Source organism: Euprymna scolopes, chromosome 29 (genome assembly GCF_053919585.1).
Source record: "Euprymna scolopes isolate OS-2025 chromosome 29, ASM5391958v1, whole genome shotgun sequence".
NCBI lineage: Eukaryota > Metazoa > Mollusca > Cephalopoda > Sepiida > Sepiolidae > Euprymna > Euprymna scolopes.
The window spans coordinates 49,768,508-49,782,216 of record NC_136510.1 but is presented as its reverse complement, the minus strand read 5'-3'; the positions used below and the strand labels follow the sequence as shown (position 1 = coordinate 49,782,216).

Sequence of the window (13,709 nt, the reverse complement as noted above, 5' to 3'; positions counted from 1 at the left end):
ATATATATATATATATATATATTAGTTTTCTGTTCACGTGTTGATGTCTTCTTTAATGCATTAAAAAAGAAAAAGAAATGTAGCAAGTATGTCCAAAGAAGAAGTTTAGTATTTTAGTGTTTTGTTATTTTATTTTATTTTCTTATTACATAGGCATCACCACTAATCAAGGCCCAGAGGCCACTTGAGGATAAGGGTTAAAGAGTGTACAGTAGAAATTGGACAATATAGTAACTGTTAGTAATGGAGATTCGGTAAATTTGTTAACTTATATGGAACAGCTCATCAAAAACTTGTTTACGTTAGACTTGAAGACAACCATATTGTAGTCAGCTGGAAAACAGAAAAACGGAAGACAATTCCACAGGCATGCAGTTCTAAGAAAGAAGCTTTGTTCATGGAATCTACGTTTAGGTTTAGGCACAGATAAAGAGTGGGGGAAATTAGTGATAGTGTTTTCTGCTAGACGGGTGTTTCTTGTGAAAGTTTGGCGAAGGGGGATCATATAATGGAGCTCAGCTGAGCAACTGCCATGAAAATAACGATAAAGCAGAGACAAACTCGCAACATCTCTTCTGTGAGAAAGAGGTTGCAGAGAAGAGAAAAGGACATTCCCTACAATGCTACAAAGTCTATTTTTTGAACTCTATCAAGGCAGGATAAGTCCTTTCTAGCAGCTTCTGCCCAGATGTGGCAACAGTACTCCATCCTTGGACGTACCTGGCTCTTATATGGATAGAGAATTGCATCAGCAGTGAGATATCTACTGGATCGATAGAAGGATCCCACCATTTTTCCAGCGGCCTTGGCAACAGATTTAATGTATGTGTTCCACTGTTCATCAGGAGTAAAGGTCAAGCCCAGAAGCCTGTCAAAACATGAGGCCTCCTCAAGACGAGAGCCATTCATTTCAACTGATGCCAGATGGGGATCAGAGTGTTGATGATGTAAAGATAAACGCTTGGTTTTAGATGCATTAAAAGTAACAAGCAACCTCTTTCCCCATTGTACCACTTGCTCAAGATCAGAGGAGAGAGAATCAGAGAGAACTTGGTTGTTTATGGTCTTAGATGTGCTACCATAGATAGTAGTGTCATCAGCATAGATGTCTACAAATGATGTAAGGATGTGATTTGGAAGATCATTAATATAGATCAGGAAGAGAGTTGGACCCAGGATGGATCCCTGAGGGACTCCAGCATTAATACTAAGAGCTTCTGATTTCTGCCCATCAACCACTACTCTTATGAACCTATCAGAGAGAAATGATTTAATAACTGAGAAGACATTTCCAGCTATGCCGTAGCTGGAGATCTTGTGAAGTAAACCTTTATGCCATACTCTATCAAAGGTCTTTGATATGTCAAGAGTAATTGCCCTAGAAAGGTAGCCTCTATCGAGAGATTCGCTAATCCTATGAGAGATAACTGTAAGCACATCTGCTGTAGATCTAGCAGAACGGAAACCATATTGCGTGTCACTAAGAAGGTTATTTTTGCTGAGATGGTTGATTACTTCTGTATTTAACAGATTCCAGCAACTTACTCATGACGCACAGGAGACTTATTGGCCTGTACTGTGAGGAAGATGAGCGATCGCCTGAATTCTTAAATACAGGGCATACTGATGAGATTTTCCAGGGTGACGGGAAGCAATTCTCCTTAAGACAACATTTAAACAGTTTTGTAAGGATGGGCGCTAGTTCTGGTTGAAGTCTTTTGAGTACTATAATTGGAATACCATCAGGGCTGGTTGCTTTACTGGAATCAAGGTTTTGATTAGCTTGGCAACATCACGTACAGATATTTGTATATCACATAGCATGTTTTCTGATACAGGAGGAAATATTGGAGGTTGGCAGCCTTGGTCGCAAAGGTTAGAATTAGCTGCAAAGTTCTTGATTTAGAAAGAAAGGAAAGTACTTAGTTTATTTCGTTATTTATTTTGGTTCAGTATTCAGCTCCAGTTCAGTGTTTTCATTCTTAAATCAACATTCATATGTTTTTATTTTCACCGAAAAAGAGTAAGCTACTAGTCTATCATAATAAAGAAACTGATAAGAAGCAGTTTACTGTCTCAAGAAATAAAAAGGAAAGCAACTAATATGAAATTGTAAGAGAAGAGTTGAAAGCAAATGATTATATGCACAAAACCTACAACAGATATTTTCTGACCATCTTGAATTTATATGCAGTGCTATGTTTTTTTTCCACAAGGGAATAATCTTCCCTATTTTAATGTATATAAAAAAAATAATGATGATAACCTGTGACAGATGATGACAAAGGATACTGCAGATACTACACTTTGATTCTAGCCCAGAGGTCAAGAAAGTGCATTTAAGTTCAAATTTTACACAAAAAAAAAAAAACCTCTCTAAATCCAAAATGACACTCAAAGAATTTTACCAAAAAAATTGTCCATGTCCAAGAGAATGTTGAAAAGAATATAACAGTTTTGTGGGAGTGTACTTATTTAATTACGTTGATTAACACTGTTAGTGAATACACCACGAATCAATGTGCATTAATTTAATTTTTAAAAGACTTTTGTTTCTATTTATTTACCTCCTGACAAAGGCAGTGTTAGACAAAAGGTCAATATCTAATGTGGAGAAAATCCAGCTCTCCCAAAAAGAACACTATGGATTGGAACAGAAATGAAAATTGCTTGATATAGAAGGATTTCTCCTTCACTGATTGGAAACAGAAAAGATGAAATACAGTATAAAAGCAGATACTACACTTTGCTCCTAGTCAAAAAAGCAGGTGGTGTAATTTCCGACTTTTAGCTGGACATCCACCCACATAAGCCCTTTATATAATAGATAAAGTCATATTGTGTTAACTGGGTATTTGATAAGTACTCTTGTCATCTTTGAAGTAAAATTCTCTCAGTCATAAAGTAGCAGTACCACTTAACACATTGCTTCACTCATTCAACCTTTTAAGTGTCTCCAGTGGTAATTTTAATTGAATGTCCGGTTCCTGCTTGAGGACACAGTCCATTGTGAACGAACATGTGATTATCATGTAGAAATTATAAATCACTAACTTCCGGTTGAAGATTTATAAATTGTTTTAACTGTGCCAAACTACATTGTGAGATTACTCTTTATTATAAATTCTTTTTTCTACATCACAGGCTCAGGTCTCTCTTTGTATATTAGAATAAATAATATATTGTAATTACATTATCATCTGGTGTTTTATATATCTGAATCTAACAGGTGTAGGAATATATATATATATATATATATATATATATATATATATATATATATATATATGTATATATATATGTATATATATATACACACACATACATACATACCTGCATATATACATATATATGTATACACATGCATATGAAGATAAAATACATAATCTATATATACAAAAGCAAAAATGTGTGTTAGTGTGTGTGCATTTTTTGTGTATGCCCAGCAAAGGCCTTTGGGGGGGGGCTCAGGGTGGTTACTCTTTCTTAGAACCTTTTATATGCTACTTAGATTATAATATCTAAGATTTACGAAAGGGGGTGGTGTGTATCTTATTTGGGAGATTTTACATGCTATTTTCGCGACATTTTTTTACTCTCCACATGTTTCTTTGGCTTTATCCTATATAAACGAAACTGAACCATAGCAAAATTAGCCTCTCTGGAACTCATACTCGGGACATCCAGAAAGCAATGAAGTTTGATCAATGTGACCAAAATTCGTCATATCAGACAATTGCTATTCATTACGACACTTCCCTTTAAATGGGGAGCTGGTTTTCCCAAACAGCTTGGGGGAAACAAACAACATACGCAGAAACTAGCTTGCAGCCAAAGTTAAGTGCGTTTCATTCCCTATGGCGTGATGGTTGACCTCATTTAATACACGCACCTGTCACATCACTTTTTAATCGTTTCATTTCACACATTTTCAGTTCTCTGCCAGCGTAGCATTGCAGTAAGTCATCAACCTATTAACCTCAAGGGTTAGGGTTAGAGCCTACCTACCTACCAAAACTTTTTTTTTCATTTACACCTACAAACACCCGGGCAATGTCAGGCTCTCCCGCTAGTATATGATAAAATAAAATGCCATTGAGACAAAATATATGAAAAAGACAAAACGAAAAACAAATTAAACACAAGAAATAATCAAAAACAAGAAATTACGAGTTTTGTTTAGATTAATAACACGTTTGTTGATTCAAACAAAACTGGTAAATCTCCAACTTTTTATTATTTCTTGTGTTTAATTCGTTTTTCTTTTTGTCATTTTTATGCATGTCATTTATTTGTACAATATTTTGGATCAATTTCAATTATTTATATAAAAAACATTTACCTAAATGCTAGTTGAGAATAATTTTTCTTTCACCAATGTCACGTCTGTGTAGGGAGAGCAAAATATTTTTAAAATATAATTATCCATAAATTTATTATCTATAAATTCGTATTCCTGTCTGTTTGTTCACAATTTGATTAATATATACAAAAGGTCCATTGCTTTAATATTTAATTTTTTTCTATATATAGTATGGTTCTTTCAACATATACAATTAAGAGGTTACCTCATTTGCATATATATTAAGGAAAATCGATTTTATTAAATAGCTGTATGTTAGTATGTTAGTTTAAGTTTCTAGCAAGAGAGTTATTTTAAGTGTTCTATTTAAGATTGTTATTTCATCAACTTTAAATAATAATTATATTGATAATATATTTAATTTAATTTATTTGGAATTATTTCTGACATCCATTTTTTAAGAAATGGGCAGAGTTATTATTTCCCCTGATGAATCTATTTTTATATGTTCTGAAGTTCAAAAGATAAAAAAAGAAACTCTTCCCCACATAAGATAATTTGTTAATTGCAATAAGTTTCTAGCGTGAAAAAATAATTTTGTGTAGACAGAAAGAGGTTTTGCTTTATTTTTAAATATTAAAAAATAAATAAATAAATAAAATACTTGCGAATAAACGAAAAGATCTCATTTGTTTGTTTTTATTATTCTTGAAATGACTATACAGAATCTTTGAGCGTTCCGAGAATTGAATCCCCCCCCCCAACAAGTAGAAAATTTATTTTATTTACTCACTCAAAAAAAGCTAGGGAAAAAAAAAAAAATAAAAGGAATTCGATTTTGTTCTTAAACTTTTCAAACGCGTTAATGTTTATAACTTTATTTCTACAGTGACCAAATTAGCTTTTCCCTTTATTCGCTTTTTAGGTTGGAGTCTGCCTACACAGCTATTTTTTTTTTCGGTCGCTCTGGCACTTGCTGCTATTTTTACTGAAACAAAAGTTGTTTTGATTCATTTATTTTTTGTTTTATTTTTATTTTTTTGGCAGGGGTGGGGTCCAGCGCATGAGCAACAAAAAAGTTCTCAATATCTGGAGAATAGCTTCTCTTTGTATCCATTCTGCCGAAAAATCTGGTATCATGTACTTCTTTTTTGGGGCGATTACATTTACATGTTTTTATCCGTTCTTTTATTTTTTAAATTGTTGTGGGGCTATCGACGTTGCCCATGCTAAAAATGATTAACATTCTTAGTATAGCAGGTTTGTTCCAAACAGAACGTCATGTCAACCCGGGCATCGCCAGGTACCCATGTTAGTATATGATAAAAACACAGGTAAAAGATCTAAAAACTTGATGAGAATGTTATCATTGCATTGGATTTTTTATTCTATTTAATCATATTTTATACATATACACACACACACACATATATATATATATATATATATATATAAAATGATGCTTGTATCTGAGTAAAGTTTTCTTTTTAAACACCAACCTTTGATTGAAATAAATTTTTATTTCCGAGTTTGTATGTGCACTTGCACCTGTAAAGCAATATAGTTAAGGATATGCATCATAATCAAAAGGGAATCTTAAGAACCTGTGTCCACACAAATATTTACCATTTCTATTCGATTTACAAATCTTTGTTTTTATTTCTTAAAACATGTAAGGAGCCCAAATTACTCTATAAAGATTGTCATATGACTTTCTTCATAGATACTAATTTCAAGAAAAAAAATAACACATACATATGTAAATTAGATGGTAAATAAATTACTTTTACATAATAATAACAGCATAATAATACTTCTACGAAGCCCATTCCAAAAGTAATGCATCCTACTTTTTAACTTAAATAAAAAAAAAGTTGAAAAGTTATGAAGACTGGAATGGTACCATGAAAATGAGTGACGTTTTGTGCTCCAGAATTTTTTTTTCTACATAGTCATCACCATTCTCAATGCACTTTTGTCGACAATGGGGTGGTGGCTGTGCATGGACATCCAGAATGCACTTTGTTACTCGCATTTCTGTCGCCACTCTTAAATCATCAAACCCATCTCCTAACTGCACTGACAACTGCATTGGCTTTGTAAACATTCAACAGATGCTGATGAATGTTGACAAGTTCAATTTTTTTCTGCTTGGAGTAATTCAGAGTTGCTTTCTTAGAGTCTCATGCCGTCAATATTTGCAACAGAGAAACAAAAATTTGACATCATGAATGCATAAGTTCAATCATCATAATGTAATTGCCAATCCTCTCTGATCCATTTGGGCAGAATAAAAAATAAGAGGCCTTACTTTTGGGACACGCCTCATATATATCTTAAATCCCCGAAACAGTGTTTCATGGTAAACAACTGATGATCCCTTAAAAAATAAATTATTACTGGTACTATAGTGAATTCGAGAGAGCAAGTTGATGCAGTGGTTGCAGGTGATTGAGACTTACTGACTAAATAGTTTTCTAAGAAATGATAAAAAATTTTTTTTTTTTGTATAGTTTTAAAAGTTAAAAACTTCGAAGATTATATATATATATATATATATATATAAAAATGTAGATTTTAAGACAAATCCTAGTTAATAATAATAACACAAAAATAATACATTCCGAAACAAATTTAACAAAGTTATGCATATACATAAAAACTCAACAACCTATAATTAATAATATTGCCTATAAAACTAATTAATTAATAATATTGCCTATAAAACCAGTATTAATATTTTAAAATGCTTAGCATAATACTATTTTTATCATGTGACACTAATTTCTGACACTTGGAATATAAGGCCGTTGACGTTTCCCCCTCAAACAGTTCAAGAACATTCTTTTGGCGTCTAACTTCCTACAAATGCTGCTCAAGCACAGCTGCTTTTAAGATTCCCTTCTTTTGCCTTCTTGTTCATTCGCTTTTTTCACCAGACGATGATTTGACAAATTGAAAATGTTCATGATATATATGAAACTTATATTAACTTTTTTGATTTTCACACAAAAAGATAATAAAAATAAAAAAATTTTTTTAAGTATAATTAAACAGAAGCTCTCTGTTAATTTTAAGAATGTTTGCTTAAGTAATAATGTAGACGTAAATATTTTTAGTTATGAAATAAGAATATTCTAAAGCCTATGAATTTTTAAATGAAATTGGAATAGAATAAACAGTGGCAGTAGTAGTTGTGATCCAACAGTCATGAGTATGTTTAGTATGACATATATTTAATTACATTAAGAATTTCTACTTACTATTCAAATAATTAAAATCCAGAGAGAATTCATGGGCCGATCTAATTGAAACAAATTTTAGAAACAAAAATGGGCCATTTTATTTACTTCTGCCAAATAAGCATAACTTTTTGTTAGAAATGAGACAAGGAAAATAAAAATCATCAAAAAGTAATACTCACTGGTGGAATGACATATACTGACGATAATAAAGGCTTCATAACTTTTTTCACATAATCAACAGTTTTTTGTAATTTAAATCGTATTTGGTCCGCTCGAATCTAAAAAAAGAAAAAAAAGTTATAGAATGAATGACAGAAAATATTAATTTTTACAAATATGGAAAATTAAAAGAGGTTATAATTTTATTATTTACTTGTACATAAAGTAAAGTATTTGTATATTTGTATTCTTAAAACTAATTTACAGATCATTTTGAATTTTGGAACACAGTTGCTGATTGTAATGTGGGTTATATTTAGTTAGTAACATGGTAAAAATAGGGTGAGGAGCCTTTTGCGAAAATTCAGATTCTGAAATTTTAACAAAAACTGCCAAGTTTTCAGGGTATTGCTCCTAGTCCTACCACTAACCTGAAGTCAGAGTGGCAAACCTCCTCCTCCTACAAAGACCATTTTAAAAACAAACATAATTGTCTGAAGAAAAAAAATACACAGGATTTATGCAAGATTATTTTACAATAAATTTTTATATTACATTTAGATTTTTTTTTTTTTTTTTAAATAATTTCTGCCAAGTTTTTCAGTGTGTTCATATGCTATTGCTTAAAAAGGGAGAATCACATTTTATGGAGGTAGGTGATGGAGATTTACCTGGTGTTACTCTAAAATACCAAATAAATCTTGTAATATATTCATTTCTAACAGTACTAGTATTAAATTTCAGTTTCTTGTACACAAAATACATTACAATTCAACTTTGAGTTCTCTAACTACTTTTTTTTTTAATGGATACATGGAATTTGATGGTATTGAAACATACTTATATACATTTATTACAGACTAGCAGGGGTGGGGGCTTAAACACGCTTAAATATTTTAATTTGTCCAGATTTCATATATATTATTAAAGTGTCATGATTTCAAAAGTAAAAAAATAAATAAGTATTTAGGTGCCATCAGTTAGAATCGAAACCGAAACTGTAGCATTCAAAGCTGGTGACGGTAACACTGTACCAACATGACACACAAATAACCCGATTAAAAATTTAAAATAAACTAAGATGAATGTACAAAATGTTTAAAGATTTTTTTCAATTTTGACCCATTTTTAACCCCTTAAAAACAATTTTAACCGGCTAAAACCCATAAAAGAATGGCCTGTAAAAAATCCACTCAGTTGAGGCCCCTAACACTGCTCTGTGACTTTTAATTTCGGAGGAGATAGAGTTTGAAAATATAAAGACAGACAAATAACCGTTTATATGTTAGATTACTTGGAAACCATTGATGACTGACGATTTTCAGTGCCATATTTGGAATCCTTGCACAAAAGTACATTTATATGGAAATTTTTGTTGATTAATCTTGTGTTTTAATAAAGATATACATTTTTATAGAAAAAGTAGAGTAAAAAATATGACAAAACGCATACAGTTTTAAAGAGAGAAAATATCCAAATGTGCAAGGCACAAAAATAGTCATAACTTCCTTATTTTGGTCAAATTTAAAAAATTTTAAAATATTCAAACTTTTGCTGTGCATGCAATTGAGATATTTTAAGCAGTTACAATTTTTTTATGTGTATTGCTACAGACAGACAGCGAATTTCATCTGTATTGCTTTGGATAGACAGAGAATTTCATGTGTATTGCTACAAACAGACAGAGAATTTCATCTGCAATACTACAGAGAATTTCATCTGTATTCCTACAGACAGACAGAGAATTTCATCTGTATTTCTACAGACAGAGAATTTCATCTGTATTTCTACAGACAGAGAATTTCATCTGTATTTCTACAGACAGAATTTCATCTGTATTTCTACAGACAATTTCATATCTATTGCTACAGACAGAGAATTTCATCTGTAATGCTACAGGCAGACAGAATTTCATTTGTATTGCTACAGACAGACAGAATTTCATATGTATTGCTATAGACAGAGAATTTATGTGTATTGTTAGAGACAGATAATTTCATCCGTATTGCTACAGACAGACAGAGAATTTATGTCTATTGTTAGAGAATTTCATGTATTGCTCCAGACAAACAGAGAAATATAGTACAGATGGAAGTAAAACAAAAATTTTAGTCAAACAACTGTTGGGCAACGTGAGGTATGCAAAGCCAGTTTTATAAACATATTTTTTAATCAATTAAAAACAAAATAATATTTGATGGAAGCGTTTGGGTTAGTAGATGAATTGTTTAAGTCGCAATTCATTTGGTAGAGGAAGGCCACGAAAAACATAAGAGGAAGTGATAAGGATAAATTTGAGAGAACGAGTGATAATAGATTAGTCTGAAAGTTAATTTTTAAAAGCTGACCAACACATGCCAGTATTTAAAATAGATGTTAAACTGCATATGTTGAATCATATTCCCACTCTTGTATTGTGTATTATATTCTTTTCTCTCCCTCTCCCTAATGTATGTAGGTGGTGATACATGTAGACAGACAGGCGGATGGTTATCATGGAACACCGAGCATAACAACTTTGTTTATGTATGCATGACAAAAGATAGGTCAATTTTAATATATAGATAGTAAGGATCACATATGTTAACGTGATCAAATTGTGATTTAACCTCCTACTGTCTACTAAAATTAGTATTACCAGACAAATTTTTAGTATTTAGGTTTGGTTGCTTTGTTTTATGGCATATCAACCCTTTTTGGGATATTTAATATCGACTCCAATCTTTCTGGTAAAAGTTTTTATGCTTTAAGTTCTGAATACATATTCATGGTGTTTGGTTTCATCGTTTTGAAGCGGAAAATTGTTGGTTTTCTTTCTGCTGAACATGACTGAGTTTTGCAAAGAGAAAGGGGGAAAAACACCCATATTTAGTGTATTTTAAGTCAGGAAGCCTGTCTCTTCAGACGGTTTTATTTGATAGCACTACGACACCATGTGTCATCCACTTGACAACTTGCTGACCCCAGCATTTTATTGCGTGAATTTCTTATACTTCGACTTCTTATCATGGCTGTGTTGTCGTCTCTTACGCATTCGCAGTTGCCAAGAGGGTGCACAAGGTTTCACAAATATAAAAGCAAATAAAACAAAACACAATGAGAAAAACACAGACTTCCAACATTTTCTGTAAATATTTGTTGGACTGTGTGCTTGCGTGAAACTTCTGACCTTCTAAATGTTAAAGTCCACATGTCAGTTGGTTGATCAATTTATTTCATCTGCTTCAAGCTATAAGCTGTCTTCAACTGTGTCCAGCAAACAACTGCCTTCAAGTTGCAACGGTCGTCAAGTGTCTAACTTCACTCCTAACAGTCATCAACCAAACTGTCATTAAACACTACCAACATAAAAACTCATTGACTGTCTCAATCCCATAGCCACTCTCAAAAGTACCCACAAGCCAAATCTAAATATATCTACACCATTGTTTTGTCCTTTTTGTTACCATCATTGCTACATTCTAACCGACAATCTCATGTCAACCTTCTTTTGTCTACCTCAGTGGACAGCTCTTATCAATTGTCTACTGATAAACCCTGTTTCCTATTTCTTTTGTTATATTTTGTTCTTTTTTTTTCTTATACTTCCTAACACTTGGAATGAGGGCTCTTATAGTATCACAGTCCCACGGAAATTCTATAGCAAACCCCACTCTCCCTAATGGTTTACCTCTGCTTGTGCAACTGCCATTGCTCAAAAGCAGCATGCGTTCCGCAGATTCAACCGCCATATCCAGTTCAAACAGACAAAAGTATATAGTTTGTTTGTTTGTTTTGTTTTGGCTTAATGGCATATCAACCCTTTTCAGGTTATTCAATGCCAAACTCAGGATTAAAAAAAAAAAAAAAAATTATGTATTCAAAGAACTTTATGACGTCGAGTATCAATCAATTCTGTATAGTTCAATAGTTTTGTTTGTTTTAATATCTAACGATCTTTTTTTTTTTTTAAGTTTTATATATCCTCATATATTCATTCATAAGGTTTAGTTGGGTTGATTCAGAGAATGATTTATATTTTTGTAAAGATCCTTGTTACTCTTAAAAAGGATAATATTTCCTCTAGACAGTTGTTTTCGAAAAGTTTCTTCATGCTGTTGTGTTTGAGGTATTGTTTTCTATCTTTATCTAGAGCTCTACATTCCACAAAAAGATGTTTAATGGTGCAAGTTTTCTGGCAGAATGGGCATTGTGGTTGTTGTTCTTGTTTTAGAATGAAGGAGTGTGTGAGTTTTGTATGGCCAATATGTATTCTAGTTATAACGACTTGTTCTTTTCTGGATTTGGTGGGAGTTTGTCTCCATTTTTCCAGTATGGGTTTGATTTGGTATAATTTGTTATTTGTGTTGTTATTCCATTATCGTTGCCATTTAGCATGAATTAATTGATTAATTTTGGGTTTGAAGTCAGTATATGGTATGTTTATTGTATCTGGTTTTAAGTTTAGAGCTGATTTGGCCGCTAAATCGGCTCTTTCATTTCCTCTTATCCCAATGTGACTTGGGATCCAACATATAAATATTTCTTTGTATTCGGATAATGAATCAATTCTATTTGTTGGTTTGATGATTAGTGGGTTTTCAAGTTTTTTGTTATTCAGAGATGTCAAAACGGAAAGTGAATCTGAAAAAATTAGGAATTTCCTATGTTCATCTTTTTCTATAATGCTGAGTGCGAGGTCGATGGCACATATTTCGGCAGTAAAAATAGAGCTTTCTGTTGGAAGAGCTTTTTTAAGAGTTTTTTCATTCGACACTGCAGCACATGCCACTCTATTATGGTCTTTAGAGCCATCGGTGAAAATAGGTAGATGGTCTGGATATTTTAGGAGAATACCATAGGCTTTTTCGTGGTAGATATTAGGGTGGGATTTCGCTTTTGGGAGTTCATTCAAGTTTAAGATTACTTTTGGTTTTTTAAGTATCCAAGGTGGGGTTTTAGGTAGTATATGTTCTTGGATATTTTCTACAGTCATTTCTGATCCCTGCAGTATTGCTTTCATTCTAAGACTAAAGGGCTTTATGGCCTTTCTTTTTGCTTCAAATGCCTCTTTATATCTCGGATTGAATGTAGCTTCATATGCTGGATTATTTCGTTGTGCTTTTAATTTAGTGTAATGTTGTGCACCCAGTTTTTGACTCCTTATATTTATAGGGATTTCGTTGGCCTCTGCATGGAGGCTTTCAACTGGGGATGTTCTAAAAGCACCGAGAGCTAACCTCAGTCCTCCATGGCAGATTGGATCTAAAATCTTTAGGTAGGACTTTCTGGCTGATTGGTATATAAAACTACCATAGTCGAGTTTTGATCTTATCAAAGTCCTATATAATTTCATTAGTGTTTCTTGATCAGCTCCCCATTCTGTATGGGCTATTACCCATAGTAGTTGCAGTCTTTTGTTGCAACTATTTCTTAGATTCTTCAGGTGGGGGATGAATGACAGTTTTTTGTCAAATATAAGGCCCAGGAATTTGTGTTCTTCTACGGTGGGGATTATTGTTCTTCCAAGCTTCAATGTAGGATCATTATGAAGTTTTCTCATGTGGCAGAAATGAACGCATTTGGTTTTTGATTGGGAAAATTTATATCCATTTTCCATTGTCCATTTGTCTAATTTATTTAAGCAGTGTTGGAGTTTGCGTTCGATGGTGCATATATACTTTGATCTGCAGAACACCAGTAGGTCATCTACATATAAAGATCCCTCAACACCAGGGTCCAAACATTTCACTATGCTGTTCATTTTAATATTGAACAGTGTCACAGATAAAATGCTACCTTGAGGTACTCCTTCCTCTTGATTTGTGGTGTCTGAGTAAGTAGTTCCAATGCGGACTCTAAACTTTCGGTCAGATAAAAATCCTTTTATAAATTGTGGGAGTCTGCCTTTTAGTTCAAATTCGTGCAAGTCTCTCATAATTCCATATTTCCACGTAGTGTCGTAGGCCTTCTCCAGATCAAAAAATACTGCTGATAGGTGCTCATTTCTAATAAAGGCTTCC

At 32.7% G+C, this 13,709-nt stretch overlaps 1 protein-coding gene across 3 annotated transcripts in view; it reads right to left on the bottom strand.

The window, feature by feature from the left end:
* The window catches only part of LOC145252647 (inositol-pentakisphosphate 2-kinase-like), a 152,276-nt gene that overhangs the window by 32,455 nt on the left and 106,112 nt on the right, over positions 1-13,709 (bottom strand). For all 3 annotated transcript variants that reach the window (XM_080112385.1, XM_080112389.1, XM_080112388.1), the window contains one exon: positions 7,728-7,826. In XM_080112385.1, coding sequence (XP_079968511.1) covers positions 7,728-7,826 — 99 coding nt within the window. The remainder of the gene's footprint in view (positions 1-7,727; positions 7,827-13,709) is intronic.